At 51.6% G+C, this 24,167-nt stretch overlaps 3 protein-coding genes across 16 annotated transcripts in view; 1 reads left to right on the forward strand and 2 right to left on the reverse strand.

The window, feature by feature from the left end:
* Positions 1-3,545, reverse strand: part of KCP (kielin cysteine rich BMP regulator) — a 46,617-nt gene extending 43,072 nt beyond the window's left edge. For 2 of the 6 annotated variants that reach the window (XM_015470732.3, XM_015470733.3), the window contains exon 1: positions 3,040-3,543. The gene's annotated coding sequence lies outside the window, so the exon portion shown is untranslated. Of the gene's footprint in view, positions 1-3,039 lie in introns of all 6 variants that reach the window. The other 4 variants (XR_001500238.3, XR_001500239.3, XM_010804494.4 and 1 more) reach the window with 4 other exon arrangements.
* A 2,034-nt stretch (positions 3,546-5,579) lies between these two features.
* On the forward strand, positions 5,580-18,452 carry IRF5 (interferon regulatory factor 5). Of its 8 annotated transcripts, none has more exons than XM_059885743.1 (11): positions 6,723-6,810; positions 7,378-9,802; positions 10,556-10,662; positions 12,254-12,459; positions 14,663-14,852; positions 15,284-15,330; positions 15,803-15,836; positions 16,014-16,289; positions 16,522-16,914; positions 17,004-17,122; positions 17,419-18,452. In XM_059885743.1, exons 4-11 carry the CDS (start codon positions 12,265-12,267, stop codon positions 17,662-17,664), a joined length of 1,500 nt encoding a protein of 499 aa, XP_059741726.1. In that variant the 5' UTR covers positions 6,723-6,810; positions 7,378-9,802; positions 10,556-10,662; positions 12,254-12,264; the 3' UTR covers positions 17,665-18,452.
* Positions 18,453-22,000: 3,548 nt separating this feature from the next.
* TNPO3 (transportin 3) overlaps positions 22,001-24,167 on the reverse strand; it is a 79,128-nt gene continuing 76,961 nt past the window's right edge. The window contains exon 20 of one of the 2 annotated variants that reach the window (XM_059885679.1): positions 22,001-23,171. The gene's annotated coding sequence lies outside the window, so the exon portion shown is untranslated. The remainder of the gene's footprint in view (positions 23,172-24,167) is intronic. The other variant, NM_001098090.1, reaches the window with a different exon arrangement.

Raw genomic sequence — 24,167 nt, forward strand, 5'->3', positions numbered from 1 at the left:
TCCCAGTGCTTCATTTTGCTAGTTGCTGTGTGCCTTTGGGGAAACTGCCTAACCTTTCTGAACTTCGATGTCTTCATCTATGAAATGAAGATAAAGAAAAATAAACTCAAAATGGATTAAAGATCTAAACGTAAGACCAGAAACTATAAAACTCCTAGAGGAGAACATAGGCAAAACACTCTCTGACATACATCACAGCAGGATCCTCTATGACCCACCTCCCAGAATATTGGAAATAAAAGCAAAAATAAACAAATGGGACCTAATTAAACTTAAAAGCTTCTGCACAACAAAGGAAACTATAAGCAAGGTGAAAAGACAGCCTTCAGAATGGGAGAAAATAATAGCAAATGAAGCAACAGACAAACAACTAATCTCGAAAATATACAAGCAACTCCTACAGCTCAATTCCAGAAAAATAAATGACCCAGTCAAAAAATGGGCCAAAGAACTAAATAGACATTTCTCCAAAGAAGACATACAGATGGCTAACAAACACATGAAAAGATGCTCAACATCACTCATTATCAGAAAAACGCAAATCAAAACCACTATGAGGTACCATTTCACGCCAGTCAGAATGGCTGCGATCCAAAAGTCTACAAGCAATAAATGCTGGAGAGGGTGTGGAGAAAAGGGAACCCTCTTACACTGTTGGTGGGAATGCAAACTAGTACAGCCACTATGGAGAACAGTGTGGAGATTCCTTAAAAAACTGGAAAGAATTGCCTTGTGATCCAGCAATCCCACTGCTGGGCATACAAACTGAGGAAACCAGAATTGAAAGAGACACGTGTACCCCAATGTTCATCGCAGCACTGTTTATAATAGCCAGGACATGGAAGCAACCTAGATGTCCATCAGCAGGTGAATGGATAAGAAAGCTATGGTACATATACACAATGGAGTATTACTCAGCCATTAAAAAGAATACATTTGAATCCTTTCTAATAAGGTGGATAAAACTGGAGCCTATTATACAGAGTGAAGTAAGCCAGAAAGAAAAACACCAATACAGTATACTAACACATATATATGGAATTTAGAAAGATGGTAACATATTATGTTAATAGATCACTGAGAGAATAAAATGTTAGCCTTCTGTAGCAAAAAGAGAAAATATGCATTTAAGAGGAGTATTGTGGGTCCCAGGACTTAGAAAGAGTCATTGTATTAAAAAAAAAAAAAAGAAATGAAGATAGTACATATCCCTGCCTTGCACAGTTGTTATGAGAATCAAATGTGACCCATGTTTGGTGGATAATGGGTTACACAGTAAATACTTGTCCCTGTCCTGGAAGTCACTGATGGCCCTGGACAAGCTGTCAGGCCGTATCGCCTTCCCTGCAGCTTTGGAAGTGCTGCTTCAGAAGAAAGGGAGGAGGATAGGCTGAAAGAAGTAGGGGAGAATGGTCCGCAGACTGACACAGATCAGCAGAGACTCCTGGATCCTGCATGCCACCAGTGTGGCATGGGTCCAGTCTGCCTAGCACAGGGTCCTGGGTGGGCATCAGAGTGCCAGCTGGCTCTCGACTTGGAAAACTGTGAAACACTGAGATTCCAGGACACTGGCCTGGTAAGAACTCCCTCTGGATTCCTCTCCAGTGAGGCCTAACCCACTCCCCTTCTCTGGGAGGAGTGGTCCTGCCCTAGGAGACCTCCCCCACCTCCAGAGTCCTCAGCCTTCAGGGCCCTCTGCTTTCTTGATTTTCTGCCCCCAACATCAGAGGCCATAGAAGCAGCAGAGCAGCCTAGGGGTTCCCCAACTGGGCCACCAGGCCTGATTCCTACAGGGCGGTAGCTCTGGCCCAAGGGTACCTGGCTGGGAAGAACCAAACACCTGTACCCACAGCTCTGTTGGTTCCCGGCCCCCCAGGAGCTCCTTGCCCTGCCTTTACACACATGATGTGCTTGTGCCACGACCCCCAGCCAGCCCATCCCTTAGGAGGCCAGAGGGACAGCCTGGACATCCCCTTCCCACAATGAAGTGTTGAGAGGCCACGTGGGACAAATATCCTGCCCCCTGCTCCCTCCCATAATCTCACGCGCCAGCCCCTCCAGGTCAGAGAGTGCCTCCTCTGGACTCCCAGAGCCATCCTGGGTGTCCGTTCCCATCCAGGGTGGCTCTGGCCTCATTCCACCACCCTGAGGTCCAGATGTGAGCTGAGAAGAGGCCCCCTGTGTCCTTGGGCTGATGCTGCCATCCTGAACATAGCTGAGCCACATACACACACCCTCCACCTTAGAGGGACAATAGTCTCTGCCCCAAGGGGGATCCTGACCCTTGGTTGTAAGCTTCAGGGACTTGAGATGAATCTGGCTGAGAAGCCACGGGGCCTCCTGCCTCCCACATCTATGATGGGTGGTCCTCATGCATCTAGATGGGACCCCTCTCTCCAGTGGGGACACCTATGAATTCTAGGCTTCAGCCAAGTCTGTTTGAGACAAGCTGGAACACTGAAGTCCATTTGTTGGTTCCCATGGGACTGGGGTGGCCTCCGTACCCACAAAGCAGGGCCTTAGCCATTTCCACTGCCAGAGCCCTGGAGGGCTCCTGTTTCCAGGTTGGACTTCCTTCTCTTTCTTTTCCTCCTTGTCCAACAGCTGCATGCTCTAAAGTGAGTCCTCCAGACTGGCAGGAAGGATGGAGGCCCTGGCCCCTTCCTTGACACAGCCCAGGAGAGGGGAGGGAAGTGGTTTGAGCAAAGCACTGAACTAAGCATATTGTAGGAGAGTCTGAATCAGACTAAGGGCAGATGGGAGGAAGGGGTGCGAAGATGAGGATCTGGGCGAAAGGCATCCTCATGTCTCAGTGGGGGACAGTTGGCAGAAGGACCAATGACGATTGCACCAAGAGGCAGGGCAGAGGGCAGGTGGCGTGGGGTCGAGGAGGACACTAAGACACCGAGCTGAGCTAGGAGCAGATTGCCAGGACATTTATTTACAGTGGATAGGGAGAAACTCAAGCAATAGTGAAATCTCAGGATCTGAGGGTTGAAGTGAGAAAGAGACGCAGAGACTGGAGTTTCTGAGGCATACCTGAGGGTTTCAGGGACTGCTGGAGCTGTGGATCCAAGGTCCAGAGCAGAATCCATGGGCAAAGGGTGGGCGCCAGATTGTTGAGGATTAGGGAGAGGAGAGGGGCTGACTATGGAGGAAAAGGGAAGTAGCATTGGTTCTCAGTGGGCCTGGGGATGGACGAGGGCGGTGGCGGAGCTTCCTGGGACTCAGGCCATTTGAAGAAAGAGTGTAGATTTGGGAAAGAGGGGACGTGAGGTCTAGAGGCGTCAGTGTGACAGTGCTGGCCGAGTGGGGGACTTCCAGCTCACACCTCAGAGTGCTCCGAGGAGGAGGGTTTAATGAGAAAGGGGAAGGAAGCCCCAGTTGTGGTGTCCTGGGCCATGGTGATGCGTGTCAGATATGGTGTCATGTCCTCTGCAGGCAGGAGCCAGAGTGGCAGCATGAAGCCTGGTCAGACCACGTGGCGCCTCTGCTCAGCCTGTGCATCGACCACAGGGCGCCCTTGGCCCAGCTCTGTTCCTGAGGCACTGACTGTCTGTCTGGCTCCACAGATGGAAGCTCCAGGAGGGCAGGGGTATTTAGACCAAGTGGACTTTGGTTGGCCACTTTCACCTGGCTTGGCCGAAGGCCTCACTGTGACTCTCAGGTTATCATTCTCACATTTCGAGGACTTGGGGGTCCTCGGAGTCTGAGGTTTGCCTAGGATCAGACCATTCCAGAGGGGAGAGCCAGGGTATGGCTCGGGCCAGCTGGATCCCAGAGCCCAGTGTCTCGCCAACAAGTTCCCAGAAATGGGGGTGAATATCTAAGGGCCAGGCCGGCCCCGGGGAAGCCTGACAGCCCAGACTGAGGGGCCAGGTCTCCTGGAGGGGGGGTGTGGGGATGGGTCCCGGGGCTGTGTTGAGGGGACGGGTCTAGAGTCGGGAGGGGGTCTTGTCCGGCTGCCTGCAGGACCTCTAGGTTCTCTCCCCACCACTCACACTGGGCTTTCGGTTCCCTTTGGTGATGTGGCTCCCCCCACCCCCAACCCCTGCACATACACACACGCACCGTGGCTTCAACCGGAATCAGGCCTCTCACCACACCCTCAATCTGATGCCCCAAGCAGGGGAAGTGGGGGCAGAGGCTGTCTCACCATTGGAAGTGAGAGGCCTGGACACACATCTCTGCCAAGGCTCCCAGCGCTGCGGAGGCCACGTCTCCTCGCTCCCCGTGTGCCTCGGCCCCACTGTGGGGGAACTTGGAGTGATCACATGGGGTCACTGGTGCAGTCTCACTTCTCCTTTGCTTGAGCCTCACCATAAGTCAGCATCCGGAAGCAAGGGGACCCTTGAATTTTGGAAGAGCCTGAGAAATGCTCTCTGTCTCCACCCCGTCCTCCTGATGCCGTGTCTTTGGCCCAGAGTGCTTCTTGGTTCAGGTTCCCCTGAACCTGGGGAAGGCAGAACCCAAGGGGTGTGGAGCCCTTGCATAGCCCCTGGCCCTGGAGCTTCATGCCAATGCTGCGATCTCAATAATACCATCACCTCCCCCTTTACCGCAGGAAATGAGATTCACAGGACCCGCCTAAGGCCCCTGAGCTTGAACACAGCAGAAATGGATGCACGCTCAAGGGCAGTGCCCCTTCTTCTACACACAGCCTCCAGAGGATTCTTTTTTTTTAACTTATTTGGCTGTGCCAGGTCTTATTTGCAGCAGGTGGGATCCAGGTCCCTGACCAGGGATTAAACCTGGGCCCCCTGCATTGGGAGCACAGAGTCTTAGCCACTGTACCATCAGGGAAATCCCCCAAATGGTTTTAGACAAAGTTCAGGGGCTCTCAGTGTGGGGCGCCTCACCTGAGGACTGGGGATAGTGCTGGGGGCGGGCAGGGTGCAGAATCCTAGTCTTAGCCTCCCTTAGACTGTGTGTGGGGGGCATTTAGCAATAAAATAAGACTCTTCTTGACGATCATTCCAGATATATTTTCTAGTCCAACATAGAATACTTCCTATTAAGCACGACTCACCTCCAATGAAAAAGGTTTGTATTTTGGGGGCAACTATTTTCAATTTGGAATTGAAGTCCCCCACTCGGCCAGCACTGTCACACTGACGCCTCTAGACCTCATGTCCCCTCTTTCCCAAATCTACACTCTTTCTTCAAATTTGGAGAAGGCAATGGCAACCCACTCCAGTACTCTTGCCTGGAAAATCCCAGGGACGGAGGAGCCTGGTAGACTGCAGTCCATCGGGTTGCTAAGAGTTGGTCAATTTAAATAGCAGTTTCACTTTTAAAGAAAGAAATATAGAACGATCTCCCTATCCTCATTTTCTGCATTCACACTTTAAATCTTAAAAATCTTAAATAGTGACATATTCAACAGATACAAATAATACAATACTTATATAAGATTATATTTCTATTTTATGTTAGGGCTACAAGAGTGGGGGAGAAGGAGAGAAATGCAAGAGAGGAGAAAAAGGACAACACGTAACGAGCAATGATACAAGATCAGGGGTGAAGATTAACCCAGGTATTTCTACAGAGATGGAGGCGGGAAGGGAAGGTCAAAGTTCTGATTCATCAACTAACTGCTATGCTGTGTTTGTTAAAAATACAGGCGCTAAACTTTAAAGGGCAAAGAGTACTTTCTAGAACTTATGTATTTTAGTTTCTATCTAAGATGTAATCGATTGACATAAATTTCCTTCATATAAAAATGTATTTTTATTAAAAATTACTATAGAAAATAGGAGATGAAAAGATAGGCGTGGTTCCTGAGTAAACTGATTCTAGTGGAAATCAGACATTAAACTCCTAAGTGAAAACCAGTGAAGACAGGCCTTAGGGTCTGGGAACCCTACCTAGGAGACAAAGTCAAGGTAAGCTTTTCAAAGGAGGTGATGCTGAAACAAAATTTGAAGAGGAGCAGGAGTTCCAAAGCGAAGAATACTCCAGGAGAGGTAACTGGACAGTGTGAGGGTTGCGACCAGCGAGGGAGGCCTGCCTGCGGAACCAGAAAACGTTCAGACCGGCAGACGGATGGTCAAGGTATCCGTGAGTGAAGAGGTGGGACAAGAGACCAAAGCGCTGACGCACAGAGGTCCCCAAGGCGATCAGGGAGGGGGAGCAGGGGCAGGCAGATGCGAAGGTTAAGGATTAGAAAGAATCAGAGTAGCCTGAGCATCCCTGTCTGTAGGCACCTCGTGGAGCGAGTGTCTGAGTCTGGATGCCAGTGGCTGGGTACTGGGCGACCCTCGGAAGGGTTCGCGGGCGCGTGGGGCGAAGGCCAGGGGCGACTAGTACCCCCACCGCCCTCGTACATGGCTCGGTTGATCGCCAGTGTCCGCACCGATCTAGAGCTCCCAGAGGGACAGGCTAGAAAGTTCCCGGGCCCAGCCGATCACTATGGCAGGGTAGGGTTGGGGGGCTGAGGTTGTCGAACGACTCTTGCGCCTCCAGATTTCTCAAGGAGCCCAGCAGTCCGTTCAGGCCACCGCGCTGCCGGGCGTCTCCGCCAGGCCCTGGGCTGCAGGGGAACCAGCCTGGCCCGGGGCTCAGCCCCGTCCCTCGGTGGCTGAGTCTGCGCGGGGACCCGAGGGTGGCTCTGCGGGGCAGGGCGGGGCGCTGCCGGCGCACCGAGGCTGGGCGGCCGCGGCCCAGGGGCGGGGGCGGGTGATGCGGAAGTGGCGAGCAGGCGGGCGGACCCGCGCGGCTCCAGGACAGCGCGGCTCCAGGACAGCGCAGCTCGGCCCCACCGCCTGGCCAGGGCTCCCGGGCGCAGCCACGCGGGCGCACAGCAGACAGGTAGGTCCAGGCGGCCGCGCGCTCCTCTCCGCGCCCGCGGGGCACCTGCCGGCGGCGGGCTGGGGACTGAAGCGGGGCAGGCGCGCGGGAGGGGTCAGCATCCGGCTCTTCCAGGTGCCCAAGCTCAGGGTGGGGAACGCCCAAGGCAGGACGCGCCCCGCCGTTGTGGGGGCCTCCAAGATGCCTCCTATTTCTCGATCAGAGTACGGTGCCCCGCACCAGCAGCCTTGGTCCAGAAGGCACCCGAGGAGCCCGGAGGCGCGGACGGCGGAGTCCGCACCGCTGCCAGGGGCGCCAGCTCTCCGGCTTCTCTCCCTTCCTCTCGCCTTCGCGGTGGATGGGCAGCGCCCGGCTGGGGCCATGGAGGGAAAGCCCCGATTCTCCCTAGAGTTCTGTACGCTCCGATCCCCCTTCCCCGGGCAGCCCTCCCCTCATCCTTTCCAGTAAGAGAATGAGGTTTAAGAGGTTCATCTCTCCCTTGATCTTAAGGCCAATGGCAAGAATTAGGGCAGAGAGTGGGTAGGAAGATGGTGTCAGGCGAGGCGCCGGCTGTCCTTTTACTTGCAGCAGGGAAAAGAAAGTGCTGACCCTCCTGAGCGAGAAGAACCACGGACGAGATACTTCGTAGACTAGTTTCCTCTACAGCCTTCCCCCGAACATCAGAAGGAAACAATCGAGAATCTAAAAGTGGAGGGAAAGCGAGACCAGTGTGAGCGTGTTGCGGGATAGGAGACGGTGAACACCTGCGCGGCCCGGGCGCCCAGTTGTCTCTGTGGCCCCGGAGGCACCGGATCTGGCCCTGGGGAGCTGGGGCGGAGGGGACTTCCCTGGCTTCGCCGCCACCCTGCGCCCATCAGAGCGGGGATGAGGGCGGGGTCGCCTCCACCCTGAGGAGCGGTCGGAGAGGCAGACCCTAAACCAGCGCTCCGGGCCGGGGAGGGAGTGGGGGTAGTTAGTGGGCTGGGCCAGGAGGCGCGGCCAAGCCGCCCCGGGCGGCACCTGCGGGGACTGTCTTGAGAGCGGAGCCGAGTTGGGGCTCCCTGCGCTCCCAGAGCGGGGATGAGTGACCAGGACCAATGAGGACGAGGGCGGCGTCGATGGAGAAAGCTAGAGTCTCCCGGGAGAGGCAGCCCGGCCAGAGCAGGGTTGTAGGACTGGCTACTGGGGCTCCCAGCAAGTCGAGGGAAGCCTTGGGAAACCACCCTTTTTTAACCCTGGGGTTTCCCCGCCCTGCGCCTTGGCCTTACCCCACCGTGCCCCCAGAGGAAGCCGAGGGAAGCGTCTTTCTGCCCGCATCTGCCGCCCTGGAGTCTCAGCTCGTCTCCCCCGGAGGGGGAGGGGCTTAACGTCTCGCTGGGCGCAGGGCACCCATGCCTTCTCCAGGAGTTTGGTGTGGAGTTTGCGGGAAACGTCTGAATCAAATTCAGGAGGTGCAAGGGCTTGCTGATCGCGCAGTACTGGGGGCTGCAGAGCCTCCTCCCCTAGGGGGTCCCTGGTACCCACAGTGTTCAGGCTTCCCTTGTGGCTGGCTCCTGGGAGGTCAGGAGTTGTGGGGCCCGTGCACCTCCAGAGATGCTCCTGGGCTGCCCCTTCCCCATAATAGGGCCTTCCTCAGGTCCTCAGCCGGAGAAGGCAATGGCACCCCACTCCAGTACTCTTGCCTGGAAAATCCATGGACAGAGGAGCCTGGTGGGCTGCCGTCTATGGGGTCACACAGAGTCGGACACGACTGAAGTGACTTAACATTAACAGGTCCTCAGCAGGCCACTCCTCCTTTGATGTTTCCATGGAAGCTGATGTATGCTCATCCGGCTTTCCTCCATCTTTCAGGGTTCTAATCCACAAGGCTAGTCTGGGGGTTGCAAACCTGCACAGCTGTTGAGGAATCAGGGCAGACCCCCTGACCAGCCTGCATCCTGATGGGAAGTCAAGTCCTCCTCCCAGCAGCCACGAGGGGGGTGTGTGTGTGTGTGTGTGTATAGTTGCTCAGTTGTGTCCGACTCTTTACAACCCCATGGACTGTAGCCCACCAGGCTCCTCTGTCCAGGGGATTCTCCAGGCAAGAATACTGGAGTGGGTTGCCATGCCCTCCTCCAGGGGATCTTCGCCACCCAGAGATAGAACCTGGTATTCTAGAGCAAAGTATTTCAGGCAGATTCTTTACCTCGTGAGCCGCTTTCCTGGTGGGGGAGGGATGTAGAATGGACTTTCTCAGGGCTGTGCTTCTGGGACCCCCTGGGGATCTGAGTGACTGCTTCTATCAGGATGGAGCGCAAAGGCACTGAAATTCAGAACTCCTGGCATTGGGATAGCTTGCATCAGGTCTAAGTCCATCTCCAGGCAGGAAGCAGCCTCCTTGGGGAGCTGATGCTGAGCCTGGTCCTGATGCCCCCGGATGCAGGGAAACCTGTGGCTGAAGCTCCCTGTGTGGCATGCTGGGCAGACCCTCTCTTGGCCATGGCCAGGCTTTTGGTGGGAGGCCCTCTCCAGAGCTCCCTTCCCTTCCTCTCCCTTCCCTGTGCTGCTAGAAGGGGTGCACCTTACTGCCAAAAGGTCAGAGGCTTGTGTTGTAGAGCAGTGCGGCGGGCCTTGCCCTGACTTCCTCCTTGCCCTGGGCGGAGAAATCGATCTTCCTGGCCTCCCAGTTCACCACTTCTGGCACAGCTGCAGGCCCGACCATGTGTGGGGGTCATCAGGGAAGCTTGCCTTGCCCTCTGTCAACAGAACTTTCCTCGATCCACCTTCCCGCAGCCAGAATGGCCTGCCGCTGTGACTGTCACCTATCTGTTCTAGGACCCAGGCCTTTGGGAGGCGTGGGGATGCTGCAGACACAAATTGGATGAAGCTCTCCAACGCTGTGAATCATACAATGGATGATGACTGCCAGCGGGCTTGAGGGTTGGGGGATGGGCTACAGGATGAGAGATGGAGCATTTGGTCAGGGGGACCCAAATGTGATTTTCTCCACATCCCTTCCCTCCCCCAGCTCATAGTGAGTCAGGTTTCCGAGTTGTCCGGTCTGGCCACTTTCATTTCCCCTAGGGCTGGGTGGAGGCTAGTGCAGAAAGGGGAACCGAGCCACTCATCTTCTGAGACCTGGGGGCAGGGCCGGGTGCTCTCCCATCCTCTCTGTCCCAGCCCAGTGCTGGGCACTGCTCTGGGGAGAGGCCCACAGACAAGAATCCTTAGCAGCGTGGAGGTGGCACTTAGCCGCCACAACCCAGAAAGATTCTGGGCAGGGAATTTCAGGGGACATTCTGAAGCAGGCCTGGATGATGGTGTGTGTGTGTGTGTATCCCAGTGCAGGCCAGGAAGCCCACCAAGACTTGTGTACTCCCAGAAGCCTTTGCTCCCAGCAACAGTCCAGCCTGTGGTTGGGTGGCTTTAGCTGTCAGAAGGTTCTTCAGCAAGGATGTAGTCTGTCGCAGGGGAGGCTGTGTTGGTCTTGACTTGAACCCTAGTCTTTCTGCCACACGGGGGTATTTCTCATCCCCACCCCACTGAGTGTTTACATCAGCCACCCAGATACCTCATTTCCTTCAGTCATCCCTTCCCGGACAAGCCTGCCCACCTCAGACCCTCACTGCCTCACAGCACTCGAAGCTTCCCTCTTGGGTCTGGTCTCACCTTGAGTCGGAGGAGGATCCTGGGGAGGGCAGGGTTGGTTGGGGTGGCAGTGGGGTGGGGGTGGGATGATAAACAGCTGGAGGACGGACGCTTCCAACATCTGGCTGGCCTTCCTTAGGTCCTACTTTGGTCCAGTAAATGCAGATGCCCAGGAGGGGCGAGTGGTGAGGAAGAAAGAACCGGAGGCACTCCTGCCCTTGAAGAGGTTGCCCCCTGACCTGGAAAGTAAGCGAGACGTCTGGGTGGGGGAGGCTGTGCAGGACGGAATAGGAGCCCCACTTGTCTCAGTGGAGGAGAGTCCAGGGCAGCCCATGGCTCTCTGGAGAGGGAGCTGTGAGTGTTGCGGCCGGAGGGCTAGTGTTGGCACCCTTGTTCCAGGAAGCATGACTTCTGCCAAAGACCCCGGCCCACCCCATCCCTACGCCACCATCATGGCCACCACTCCCTCTCTGTCACTTGTGCAGCATCTTCTACAGGGGCTGGGTGGACCAAGGCAGTGGGAGAGGAGCATGGTGCCTGCAAAGTGTGTGTCCTCTTACACACACAAGTGCACGCCCACCTAACTCACATGTGCTCAGAAACCTAGGGCCCAGGGTGGGAGGCAGCCTCATTTCTCATCGTGGATCAGCCCTTTGTTCCTTCCTTGCCCATCGACAGAGTCTTCTCTGAGTCTCAGGACGGGGGGCTATGCTGGCTCTGTCCCTTCTGTCGCTGACCCTGGGCTCACAGGTGAGGGGCAAGTGCAGGGGAGAAACCACGCAGGAGTGGAGGAGAGTGAAAGTGGGCTCAGGACAGTGAAGAGAAATTTCAGTCCAGGGTCTGGAGGGGAGTGGAGCTGGCAGGTAGAGTGGAGGAGGCAGGGATTCCCTGTGGCCAGCTGGCCTCTGACTTGGAAGGCAAGTCTGTGGCCTGGGGTGGGGGGTGGCACTTGCTCTGGTGGGGACTCTATCTGTGTGGATCCCACAGCAAACATAAGGTGCTGCTGAATGAATGCATGGTTGGTGGAGGAACCAGAGTCTAGGAAATTGCTGCCTTGAAAAGCAGAAGTTCTAAGTTTGGTGGCCACTGTCCTTGCCAGCGATTCAGGTGGTAGATGGAGTTGGCTCATGGGATTTCTTTCAAGATATCCAGGTCGGAGAAGGGTGGGAAGCTTCATCCCTGAGGGAAACCAAGGAAGGAAGGAAGCTCTGAGGACTGGGTGTGGAAACCCCTCCCTGACTCACAGGTTCTGCCTTGTCTTAGCAGAGTTTCTTGAAAGTTGGTTTGGTGAGGGAGAGGGAGGGAAACAGGGGAAGCAAGAAGAAAGCTAAGCAAGGATGTGGGCTCAGCCAGAGACTGGCTTCAGCTAGAACCTGTGGGGACCCTGGAGCGCACATTTGCTCTGCCTGAAGCAAGGGGACCAGCCCTTTGTCCCTGAGTGTGTCACTGACTGTGGGCTCTCCCCCACAGAGTGGAGGGGTGGCCTGGCCCTGGAGTGGGGCAGCTGAGGGCAGTTCTCCGGCAATGGGCAGCTCTGTGCTGTGCTTGGACTCACAGCAGCTGGGGAACTGCTGCCCCGCCGGGCACAGGACGTCTGGGTGGGACACCCACAGTGTCCACTCCAGCTGTGTACCCCTCCCTCCTTTCCCTCAAACACAAAGCCCAGACACAAGGACCTTGTGACAGGAAAGCTGATGCTTAGAGAGGAAAACTGACTTAAGCATCTGGACAGGCTGGAGGGACTCTGGCCTCCTGTGCTGGGAGGAAGAGGGGGAGTCTTACGGGCCATGGCTCGGCCCTCTGATGTGTACTGACTGCCCCCTGCTCTCTCTGCCAGACGCCTGTGCCATGAACCAGCCGGCCCCCGCCGCCCTGCTTCCGCCCCGGCGCGTGCGGCTGAAGCCCTGGCTGGTGGCCCAGGTCAACAGCTGCCAGTACCCAGGGCTTCAGTGGGTCAACGGGGAAAAGAAATTGTTTTACATCCCCTGGCGCCATGCCACGCGGCACGGCCCTAGCCATGATGGAGATAACACCATCTTCAAGGTAAGCCCTGGGCCTCTGAAGGCCCTTCCCTAGAAGAGGGCTCCCCACTACATCAGACTGGCCACTCTTCCAGCTGCCTTGTGGCCAGCGACCCCAGGCCGGGGCTAAGGGGCTGCAGGCATCACCACTGGGCAACCTTTCTAATCCGATCCCTGGAGCAAGGTGAGGACTGAGGGGCCCCAGGAGACCTTCAGGTAACTCCTCCCCCTCTTCCTCTTTGTGCTTTTTCATCACACATGAGCACCTGTCCAGGATGCACATTTGGTGTACACATATGCTTAAAGGACCACAGAATTCCCCCATAATCTTAATACTATGAATATTTTTTGCTTGTATTATCAGTTTTCTCCATGTGTATATGAAGTGCAAAGATGGAATCAAGCTATAGATTCTATTTTGTAACCTGCATTTTCCACCCAACATCAGGACTGGCTTTCCCATTCCAACAAATGCCACATTCAAATGCCACTGAATGTTCCATCGGAGCAGGGAGCACACTTTAGTCACCAAATGCCAGATTTTGGACACCTTAGGTTGCTTTCAGTGTCTCCATGTTGAAGACCACACTGCCATGGACACCCTCTAAACTCTTATCCTTGGCACATCTCAAATGGTTTTCTTTGGGATTAGTGCCTAGAGTTAAACACTTCTGGGTTGAAGAGAATGCTTATTTTTAAAGTTTTGGCCACGTGTTGCTTAGTTTTTGCACTTAGTGTTTGTCTTTTCAAGGTTCCTTTCAAATCCATTTCTCATTTTTGAATAAGTAGCATGGTCACATAATTCAACATTTAAAAAAGTGTAAAATGCAAAGTCTCCCAAATGGGAGACAGTCTCCCAGACATCCAACATCCTCCTTTGGGACAGTTCGTATTCTCAGTTTCTTGTTTATCCTTCCTGAGGGATTTTTGTACATATGCAAGCAAATATGTGCCTATCCTTTCCCCTGCTGCTGCTGCTAAGTCACTTCAGTAGTGTCTGACTCTGTGTGACCCCATAGATGGCAGCCCACCAGGCTCCCCCATCCCTGGGGTTCTCTAGGCAAGAACACTCGAGTGGGTTGCCATTTCCTTCTCCAATGCATGAAAGTGAAAAAAGTGAAAGTGAAATTGCTCAGTCGTGTCCAACTCTTAGTGACCCCATGGACTGCAGTCCACCAGGCTCCTCCGTCCATGGGATTTTCCAGGCAAGAGTACTGGAGTGGGGTGCCCTTGCCTTCTCTGATCCTTTCCCCTACTTTTGACAAAAATGGTAGATGTTTACATCTTCTTCTGCACCTCATTTTTTGAAGATTACAACATGTCAGTATATAAAAAACTTCCTCCTTTTTTTTTTCTTGTTGCTCAATATTCCATTTTATGGGTTGGCCATAATTTAACCAGCCCCCATTGATGGACATTTAGATAATTGAGGGTCTTTTTCTTTTAGAAACAGAGCTGCAATGAATAAGCTTATATGCGCAAGCTTTTGTGTGGATGCATCTTTATATGTCGGATAAATTCCCAGAAGTCAAATTACTGGGTTAAAGGATGGAAATGTGTAATCCTGAGATCAACCAAATTACCTTCCAAAATAACAGTACTGGGAGTTCCCTGGTGATCTAGTGGCTAGGACTCCAGTGCTCTCACTGCCATGGCCCAATTCAATCTCTGGTCAGGGACCTGAGATCCCGCAAGCCACATGGTGAGGCCCCCCCCTCCACAAAAAAATCATTATCATCATAATACCAACAGCCCAAGTGTACAGAGTCCATCCCAAGGGGAGACACAGTTCAGAGAGCTTTATGGGCATTAAGCCTGAGTCTTCACCACCACACCGTGAGGCAGGTGCTGTGATGGGGAGACCGAAACAAAGAGAGGCAAAGTGACATGGCCCTGGCACACAGGTAGTGGTGGCACATTCCGATCCAAACCCAGTTCTTCTCCAGGCCCCTCTCATCCACCATGTTATCCCATCCTCCTTAGAGATTATACCTGTTTGCCACCTTAAGACCAGTGAATATGATGCCTTTCAAAGCATCTAGAATTCCTCTAGCTTGCTGGAGCCGTAAGAGACTGGCTTCCTAACTCCCACCTTGCAGATGGGCGCTGGGCTCAGCCTGTGTGATGGTCTCATCCACAGCAGTGACTCCCCCTGGCCTGGAGGGGCTGGGCTTCAGTGAGGGGAGAGGTTCTCTGTGGTTGTCTGTCTTGTCTTCCTGCTCTAGGCCTGGGCCAAGGAGACGGGGAAGTACACCGAGGGGGTGGACGAGGCCGATCCGGCCAAGTGGAAGGCCAACCTGCGCTGTGCCCTGAACAAGAGCCGTGACTTCCGCCTCATCTATGATGGGCCCCGGGACATGCCACCTCAGCCCTACAAGGTCTACGAGGTCTGCTCCAATGGCCCGGCTCCCGCAGGTATCCTGCCTGGCTGTATGTGGGCCACCTAGGGGGCTATGCACGGAGGCCTGGGGCCCCTGCAATGTGCAGTGGCTGGGGACGTGCTGCTTGGGCAGAAACCCAGGGCTCCCAGGAGTGGATCACTGGTGAGGCTAGGAGTGGCTTGGCATGGACCAGGCCCCTCCCCACCGGGTTTGATTTCCTCACCCGATCCTGGTTCTTGGCTCCGTGAATGTAGGTCAGGTGACCCAGTGAATGTAGGTCGGGTGACCCAGGGAGGGGAGCGCCGTGGGGTCAAGGGCGGTGTCCCCAGTGATTGCTGGTGGCTGTGTGGCCTTTCCCTCTGTGTTTGGGCAGCTCTGGGCAGGAGAGAAGCCACCTGGAGCCCTGAAGCCTCCCTCTCCCCTCCTGACTCCCTTCCGGTCTTTCATTTCTGTCTTCCTCTGCAGAGTCACAGCCCAGTGAGGATAACGCTGAGGAAGAAGAAGAGGAAGAGGTGAGCTTAGGGGCGCACTTGGCAGCCTGTGCCGCCGCCCTGGGCCTCGCTAGGCCTGGCTGCTTGTCCCACTCCACTGCAGGACTGGGCAGTTCCATTCCTCTGGAGCCTGCTGCTGTTTCTGCAGCCCTTCTCTGGGTTTCTTCTCTTGGGATTCTGGGGACAAGAACAAAGTCACCACCTTGAACCTCCCTGGGACTCTGTTGGTAGAAAACATGCTCGCACATGGTCTCAGCCTCAGTAGTTGGGGCTTAGCAGGTATTCCCACCTGCAGAGGCAGAAACTGGGGTACCAAGAGCCTACTGACATGCCTGGGATGGCAGAGTTGGGCCTGAGTGTCTGGCCTCGCCTAAGCTGAAGATCAGGGAGTTGCCTTGTGGGTCTCATTCTTCAGCATTGGATCAGTTTAATAACCTGTCTTCCTTCTCTCTCTGGCCTCCTCGCTCCTCCTTTGCCTGTGTCTTCTCTTCAGCTCCAGAAGATGTTACCAGGCCTGAGCATCACAGGTGGGGCTGGGAGGTGGTGTGGTTGGGGGTCTAGTATAAGGAGGAGCTGTGGGGACCACAGGTACCTGGGAGGGGGCTGAAGGGAGGCTGGGGGCTGGCCCAGGGCTGGGAGTAGGTGAGCCTGGAGGCAGTTCCTAGAAGTGACATTAAAATTTTGTCCACTCCCACCTTCTATAGAAGCAGTGCAGCCCGGCCCTGCCATGGCACCCTATTCTTTACCCAAAGAGGATGTCAAGTGGCCACCCACTCTCCAGCCACCTGTGGTGTTGGCCCCCCCTGCTCCAGGCCCCAACCTGCTGGTCCCTGCTCCTGGCAATGCCGCTGACTTTGGGGAGGTGTTTTCTGAGGTTCTGCCGAGCTCGCAACCGCAGCCTGGGTCCCTGTCTACCAGCCTGGCCCCCACAGGCGAACAACTCCTGCCCGACCTGTTGATCAGCCCCCACATGCTGCCTCGTAAGAACCCACGGGAGGTGGGGGGGGGGGCGGGCACGGAGGAGCAGCTAGGAGGGTGGAGGATGATGAAGAGAAGAACAAAAATGCCCATACCAGTCCCTGCTTGGCTGGGAGGGAAGTGGGGAGGACTGATGATGGCCTGGCCGCAGGGGAGAGAGGGAGAGATCAGTGGGCAGCAGAATGGGGAGGCATGGGGCTCATGGGGGGGTGGGCTTGCCTCTCTGTCCTGCAGTGACCGACCTGGAGATCAAGTTCCAGTACCGGGGACGGCCACCCCGGGCTCTCACCATCAGCAACCCTCAAGGCTGCCGGCTCTTCTACAGCCAACTGGAAGCCACCCAGGAGCAGGTGGAGCTCTTTGGCCCGGTGAGCCTGGAGCAAGTGCGCTTCCCCAGCCCCGAGGACATCCCCAGCGAGAAGCAACGCTTTTATACCAACCAGCTGCTGGACGTCCTGGACCGTGGGCTCATCCTTCAGCTACAAGGCCAGGATCTGTATGCCATCCGCCTGTGCCAGTGCAAGGTGTTCTGGAGCGGGCCCTGCGCCTCAGCCCAGGGCTCACACCCCAACCCCATCCAGCGGGAGGTCAAGACCAAGCTCTTCAGCCTGGAGGACTTCCTCAATGGTGAGGGCCCTGCCTCATGTTCCTCTGGGTCTCTTTTCATCCAGGGGCCTGGTGTCCGCCTCTGACTTAGGGTCTTACTGTCAATGCAGAGCTCATCCTATTCCAGAAGGGCCAGACCAACACCCCACCTCCATTCGAGATCTTCTTCTGCTTTGGGGAGGAGTGGCCTGACTGCAAACCCCGGGAGAAGAAGCTCATCACTGTACAGGTATACTCCCATCATCAACCTCCTGAACTCTGCTTTGAATATTGGGAAATCCTGGGCCCTTGCCCCAGGAGGGGCAGGGCTGTCTGGGTAGGGTGAATTCAGTGGTCAGAGTTAATTGATGACCGGCACTGCTCACACATAAGCTGCCTTTCTACGAAGTAGAAATTGGTGCCCCTTCTTCTGGCGGATGTAAACTACCACCTGCCCTCTGGTGGATCCCCTCATGCATAACTCAATCGGACAGCCCTGCCGATCCAGACAGTTCACCCCATCCTGTCTCCTCTTCACCCGCTTAGGTGGTACCCGTAGCAGCCCGGATGTTGCTGGAGATGTTCTCGGGGGAGCTTTCTTGGTCAGCTGATAGCATCCGGCTACAGATCTCAAACCCAGACCTCAAAGACCGCATGGTGGAACAGTTCAAGGAGCTCCATCACATCTGGCTGTCCCAGCAGCATCTGCAGCCTGTAGCCCAAACCCCTGCCATGCCAGGCCTCAGTGCTGCACAGGGACCCTGGCCCATGCACCCAGTTGGCATGCAGTAAGGAGGCTGCAGGTAGTGACTGGCCCAGGTTTCCTGGGTGGCTGTGCAGAGATGTGGAGGGCAAAAGTTCCTGGGGGCACCTGATGAGCAGCAGGGTCCTATCTTGGGGTCTCCAGAAATGGATCTGGGTCATGAAGAAGAGGTAAAAGAGGCCTGAGTTCCAGGTTCTCCTCAGAAGCTGAGGGAAGCTGGAAGCCAGTTTTGCTTTGAGGACTCTGTCTTCCTGCATATGTCTCTCCTGGACTGGCTCTGGGGGAACTCAGCCATCAGCATCATTGTGGAGGGAAGGAACTCTGCCAACTCAGGGGGCCTAGTTGTACAGAGGGAGTTGCCCCAGAGCAGTCCCTTCTTGTGGGTGCCTCATTTCTTTGGGTAAGAAGAGCCAAGTGCTGGGGGTCAGACCTCCCTGGCAGGTCCTCTGCAGGGCATGGGCCTGACTTCGGAGTTCCCTAGCTTAAGCGTTGATACCCTGGGGGAGGAAATGGCAGCCTACTCCAGTATTCTTGCCTGGAAAATCCCATGGACAGAGGAGCCTGCTGGGCTACAATCCTTGGGTTCACAGTCAGACATGACTGAATGACTGAGCGCGCGTGCGCGCGTGTGCACACACACACACACACACACATACACACACACACAGTTTGAGCCTCATTTCCTCACAACATCCAGAGACAGATTAAGTATTACACCAGATACTAAGTCTGGCAGCTACCTCCCTTGAGAAACTAAGAACCTGGGATAGAAAGGGGACATTTATGTATTTTTGGATTAATAAATATTAAAAACAGACTCAGTCATTATTTTTCAGCACCAGTTGCTCCCATGCTGTTCTACTGGGCCGTATTTCTCCTGCCAGTTAGCTTTCTTTACCCCAGCACCTGCCCTCCTGCTCTGGGGCTGTTGACACAGGGAGGGCCTGCCTTCCAGGCTGATGAGTCAGTGAGGCCTTCACAAGCACTCGGCTGGCTGGCTGTGCTTTCCAGGAGGAAGCCGGCTGAAGCAAGGGCGTGGACTTTTAAATGTGTGCAGAGTCTAAGATTCTGTCCAAATCAATTTTCCCATAAGAAATGGTGAAAAGGGGCTGGATCTCACCTAAGGACCATTACTATCTGTTAGCCTCATGTATATTCATATGCTATTAAATATATTAGGACAATGCATACAAATTGGGAGCTCACTGTTTGAATCTGGCTTACAGATGTAATTTTCTGACCTGAACAATTTTGCTGTTATCTTTTTATTATGGAATATCTTTAACATCTGTTAAAGTAGGGAGAATGGTATAAAATTCCCATGTAGTAGCTTCAATAATTATCAATTCACAGTCCTTCTCATCTAAATTCCCAACACTACAGTGGATAAGCTTGTGCATATTTATGTCTTTTTATTACTTTTGCCAGTATATCTTTAGGATGAATCCACAGAAATGGGATTTCTGGGTCAAAGGATAAAAATGTGTCGAATTTGAGTGTAGCTGTTTCCCCACAATCTCAACAGATTATAATGCCAATTCTTTGGATTTTGCCAATCTGTTAGGTGAGAAATAGTATCTCTACCATTTCTCATTATGAACAAGGATGAGCATCTTCATATGGTTAAGTGGCCTGTGCAGATTTTAGTGATTAAAAGAAAATAATAATCTTAGAATAGTTTTAGATTTACAGGAAAGTAGCTAATAGAGTGCCTATATGACCCACACTCAGTTCCCCCAACTGTTGACATCTCACACTGTACCTTACATTACTATGGAGCATTTGTCACAACTAATGAACAAAGTGAACACATCGTTATTAACTAAATTCCACTCTTTATTCAGATTTCATTAGTTTTTAATCTCATACTTTTTCTGTTCTAGCACCCTATCCAAAGGATCGCTTTACATTTAGTGATCGTGTCTCCCTAGCTATCACTGATTTAACTGGTTCTCAGACTTCCCTGGTTTTGGATGACTTGGATGGCTTGGAGGGTACATTTTAGAATGTCTCTCAGTCTGGATTTACCTGATGTCTCTCATGGTTTTTTGCAAGGAAGACACAGAGATGAACTGCCATTCTCACCAGAGTAGATGAAATAATGAAGTAGGCAACCATCCCTGGACTGACTTCTCCAATACTGCAGGCAGTGCAGTGGCTGCTGAGGATCCTCCTTTGGCTTCTATTTACATTTTGATTTCTTATATAAAACATAAATGAAAGCAAAAAGCAAAAACCCCAGCACACCTGGCCATCATTTCCTGTAGGGTAACTGTGCTGTAGTAGCCAGTGGTGGATGGAACACTAGCCGCTACACTCCCGCCCCCTCCCCGCTCTGCCGGCCCCACAGTAGCAGATATTGAGTATCATTAAGTTCCAGAGTTAAAGCCAGGAGCGTTGCCATTCACTGCTCCACTAGGCTCCAGATCCACTTGGTAGTGGCCTTTGCCCTGGTGGCCTCTGCTAGCGTGCAGGTTGGAATCCACAGAATACTGATGCTCATGATCCCGGGGATGAATACATCTCTTTAGCATGAGGTAGTTTCCCTCAGTTCTTCAAGGCTTCTCCCCAAGTTCATCTTTGTATCCGACATAATACTCCCTTTTAATTCAAGACTCCTTCCTCTTATTCAGCTTTTCACTAACCTGAAGAACTTTTCAGTCTTTATCCAGTAGGAGAGAATATTGATAGCTTTCCCCCATTTTTGTCAGAGGAGTGTTCTCACAAGGCAACCCTCTCACTTGCTGGTAATACATCTCACAATTGGGCATACCTTGTTGCAAAATCTTAGATATTTAACTTCTCTGGATTTTTGGCTTTCATCCTTGTAAAGCGACTTAGTACCAGGGCTACACAATGTGGACACGTACTTTTCATGAGGTGTGGATGCCATCCAAAAGATCCTATCTTATTTACAATACACTCTCAAGTTATTGATCTTTATAGAACAGGTACATAAAATTACAAGTTACTTCTCCTTAGTAAAATCTTGCTGGGAATAGGCCGAATGGGTGATTTGTGTTTCACATAATCATGACTAAAATCTCTTGGCTAAGTCAGTCATGGAAATAAGGGAACAGCTCCGTGGGAACTTTATGACAGGTTAATTCAGGTGTAAGACTCATTCTACTCCCACTAGACAATGTCAAGCAGGAAGACAGTACTATATTAGGATACCTGATCCCAGACAGTAAACTGATCCTTTTAAACTGAAATATAGGTGGGTATCCTTGCTATGACAAAAGTTGTTAGCAAGACTATTTGTATTAAGTAGTCTAAACAATCTGACACTGAAAAGTACAGTGAGAACCATTAGTAACAGTTCTGGTTTTCAATATTGTAGCTGTGGAGATGTTCTTGATATATACTAAGATATATATTTCAAAGGCTATTTTGTGGTGGCTGGGGAGTCGTATTAAGTCTTCTACATCTTTTAGTCCCAGATACGACTTTCTGTGATAAAAGCCAAATTCCTTAAACAGACCAAAGTCAATGGGTCATTGTAAGGATCTAAGGCTGAATTAGGCTTCAAACTTTTGTTTAGCCAGAAAATGAGCAGGATGGCTAAGGTAAGGTGCTGATCCCCAGAATTTGATCATCTTATTCCAAATATTGTTCCATACTCAAGTTTTTTTCTCCATTTATAACACTGCCTCTTTAGAGAATAAAACTCAGAGCTGATATTATACAGAGAGGTTTGTTTCAAGGACTCCAAATGCTAGATGCAACTTTGTGGTCAAGGTTATTAGCTCTAAGCCCAATTACTATAACATACTGTATGATCTCATTTACATAAAGCTCAGGAAAATGCAAACTAACCCACAATGACAGGAGAGCAGTGGGTACTTGAGTATGGCAGAGGATGGGAAGAGGCATGAAGAAACTTTTGGGAAAAGAACTTATGTTCATTGTCTTTATGGTTTCATGCGTGTACCCTATGTCAAAGCTTACCAACTGTACACCTTAAACACATGCAGCTTATTTTATGTCAATGACTCTTCATTACAGGGCTCTTTTTTTTAAGACTGACTATTCAGTAGTTAGGAAACAATCTACTTGGATGGCCACTGCAAAAAGAACACACTACATTTTGTTTAACATGCCAAATGACCCATTCTCCTACCCACTGAGGCCATACAGGAGGACAGAATGTAGCAGGAGTTTTAGGGTAAGCTGGAAGAATGAAAGACGCAGAGCGAGCCACTCCCCTGAAATATGAACAGTCTGGGCAGTGGGCAGGGCCTGGCTTTCAACCTCCGTACCCAGACATCTATTAGAGAATAACTAAGACTCTTCACTCAGGCAGTCACCAGCTGTACATCTCAGATTTATGAGGCAGTGAAAGGAAGGAAAAACAAACACTGATTAAATTTTAAAAATTTATTGTTTTTCTTTCTCTTTCTTTTGTTGCTGTTGACTTGTTCTTGAGATGGCGACACCACCAGACAGAACGTGTTCTTGTGTCCAGTGCCTGTGCAGGGCTACAGTTCCTTGAAAGCATCAGGGCTTGCTTCAGCTTTCCTCTCCTGCCTCACCCCCCATTAAGTCAAATGATTTCCACGTTTTTTAGTAATATAGTTAGCCCTGTAAACACTTTTTTCCATTCTCCCACCTTCTGTTTTCCTCTCTCAAGTCTATGGGTAAAAAATTAACAAAAAAGGAAAAAAAAACTAAAAGAAAAAAGTATCTGTATCCCACTCACCCTAATTTTGGCTCTTCTCTCCAAAGATGACAATCCAAGGTAGATTGGAAGTGGACTTAAAGAGATTGAGTAGGGTCAGAATTGGGGTACACATGAATTTTGGCCCTGGCAGGTCCTAATATCATTGATGTGACCATGATAAAAAGCAGAACAGGCGCCTTGCTTACTTCTCCTTGTATGAACAACTCTAAAGGTGAGAATAAACAGTTGGGACCAGACACGAGGAGAAATTTTGACTCACTTTCATTAAAAGAGGAAGGGGAAAGGAAAAGAAGAGAGGGGAGGAGAGAAGGAAAGGACAAAAGAAAACCTTAAGAGATGATCCTGCCCCTTTCCTTCCAATTGCAGCTGTTTAATTCATTTGAATTCCCATCTTCCCTAAGTAAATGCTTTTGTTTCACAGACAGTTCTGTACTTGTATTTCTCTGTGTGCACACATGCGTGCTAGCGTGTGTGTGTGGGTGCATGTATGTAAGTGTGCGTGTCATTTGCTACCAGGAGAATGTTGCAATTGTAGTTTCAGTTTAGTTTTCCTTTTTTTTTTCTTTTTTATTTCCTTAAAATTATTTTTCCTTTTAGAAACAAGTTCACCAGGAAACCAGCTCCCCTCCCACCACGCTGGACAGGCCACAGCCATTTCTCTAAACAGCTGATTCTTCCTCACATCCCCAAACAGGAACTCGGCAGGGTGGCCTTGGAAGGCTGCAGTCTCTCCCTGTCTGGCGGGATGCCCTGGTGGCGGGTGAAGGCCCCTCTGCCACAATGGAGGTTTCTGATTGTGGGACACAGTCTGGTTTTTGTTTTCTTCCTGTCTTCTAATTAAAAAAGACATTCCTGACAAAAGAAAGAAGACAGTCAATTAACTGTGGTCCGGGAGATGGCAAGCACGTCATAAAGTCAACCACAAGGCAGAAATTTCTATACCTGCTCCAGTACCTCACTCTGGCCTCTGATGTAAGAACTTCAGTTTAAAAACAAAGGAAAAGTAGTAGTTGGATTTTTTACCTTGTGATTTTAAAGGAGCTACTGGTTTAATGAAATACTGTCTGCTGTTTTCCAATTCTGAGTGTGCTCAGGGGTAATATGTAGGAGTAAGGAGTAGCCAGCAGATCCAGGCTGCCCACTCCAAAACCAAACCCGGAAACCTCCATTTAAGTCTGCTTAAATAAATACTGGGGTTTCATGCAAGATTTTATTTTGAAAGAAGGCTCTGCCTACTAAAAAAAGGTTTAAAAACCATTGATCTAGACTTTATGTAAAGGGTACTATGTAAAAGCTTTAAGTAGAGTGGGTAAAGGTGAAGATTCTGACACCAGAAAAGTGAACTGTGGGTCTATCAATTACTGACTGTGGCATCAAGCAAATTACTTAACATCTTCAAACTTCATTTACAAATTTCCTCATTTGTAAAATGGAAATAATAATAGTAACTAATCCAGAGGACTGTGTGAGGACTATCTTACAGTTAGTATATAATATGCTTTGTACATGATACAAAGTACTTAGGATAGTACCAGACATGCAATCAGGGCTCCATAAATGTTAGCTATGAATACCCACAGCTATGCACAAATAACCCTATGTGCATCAGTATTAGCTATTCAGACACTGCAAAACTTGAGCATTCCAAATGATATTACTAATTAAAAAATCAAAGTTTAGAACAATTTCTGGTATGGGAGGTACCACTGAACAGCATCTTCACCCATAAAGCATTTAATCCCAAAACCACCAATGAGAGGGCTGCACATTCATCAAGAATTACCTCCAAGAAGGATAAATTTGGCTTAAGACATCACAGAGTGGGCTTACAGGAGAGCTGCCTTTCTT

The sequence above is a fragment of the Bos taurus genome, chromosome 4 (genome assembly GCF_002263795.3).
Source record: "Bos taurus isolate L1 Dominette 01449 registration number 42190680 breed Hereford chromosome 4, ARS-UCD2.0, whole genome shotgun sequence".
NCBI classification, from domain to species: domain Eukaryota; kingdom Metazoa; phylum Chordata; class Mammalia; order Artiodactyla; family Bovidae; genus Bos; species Bos taurus.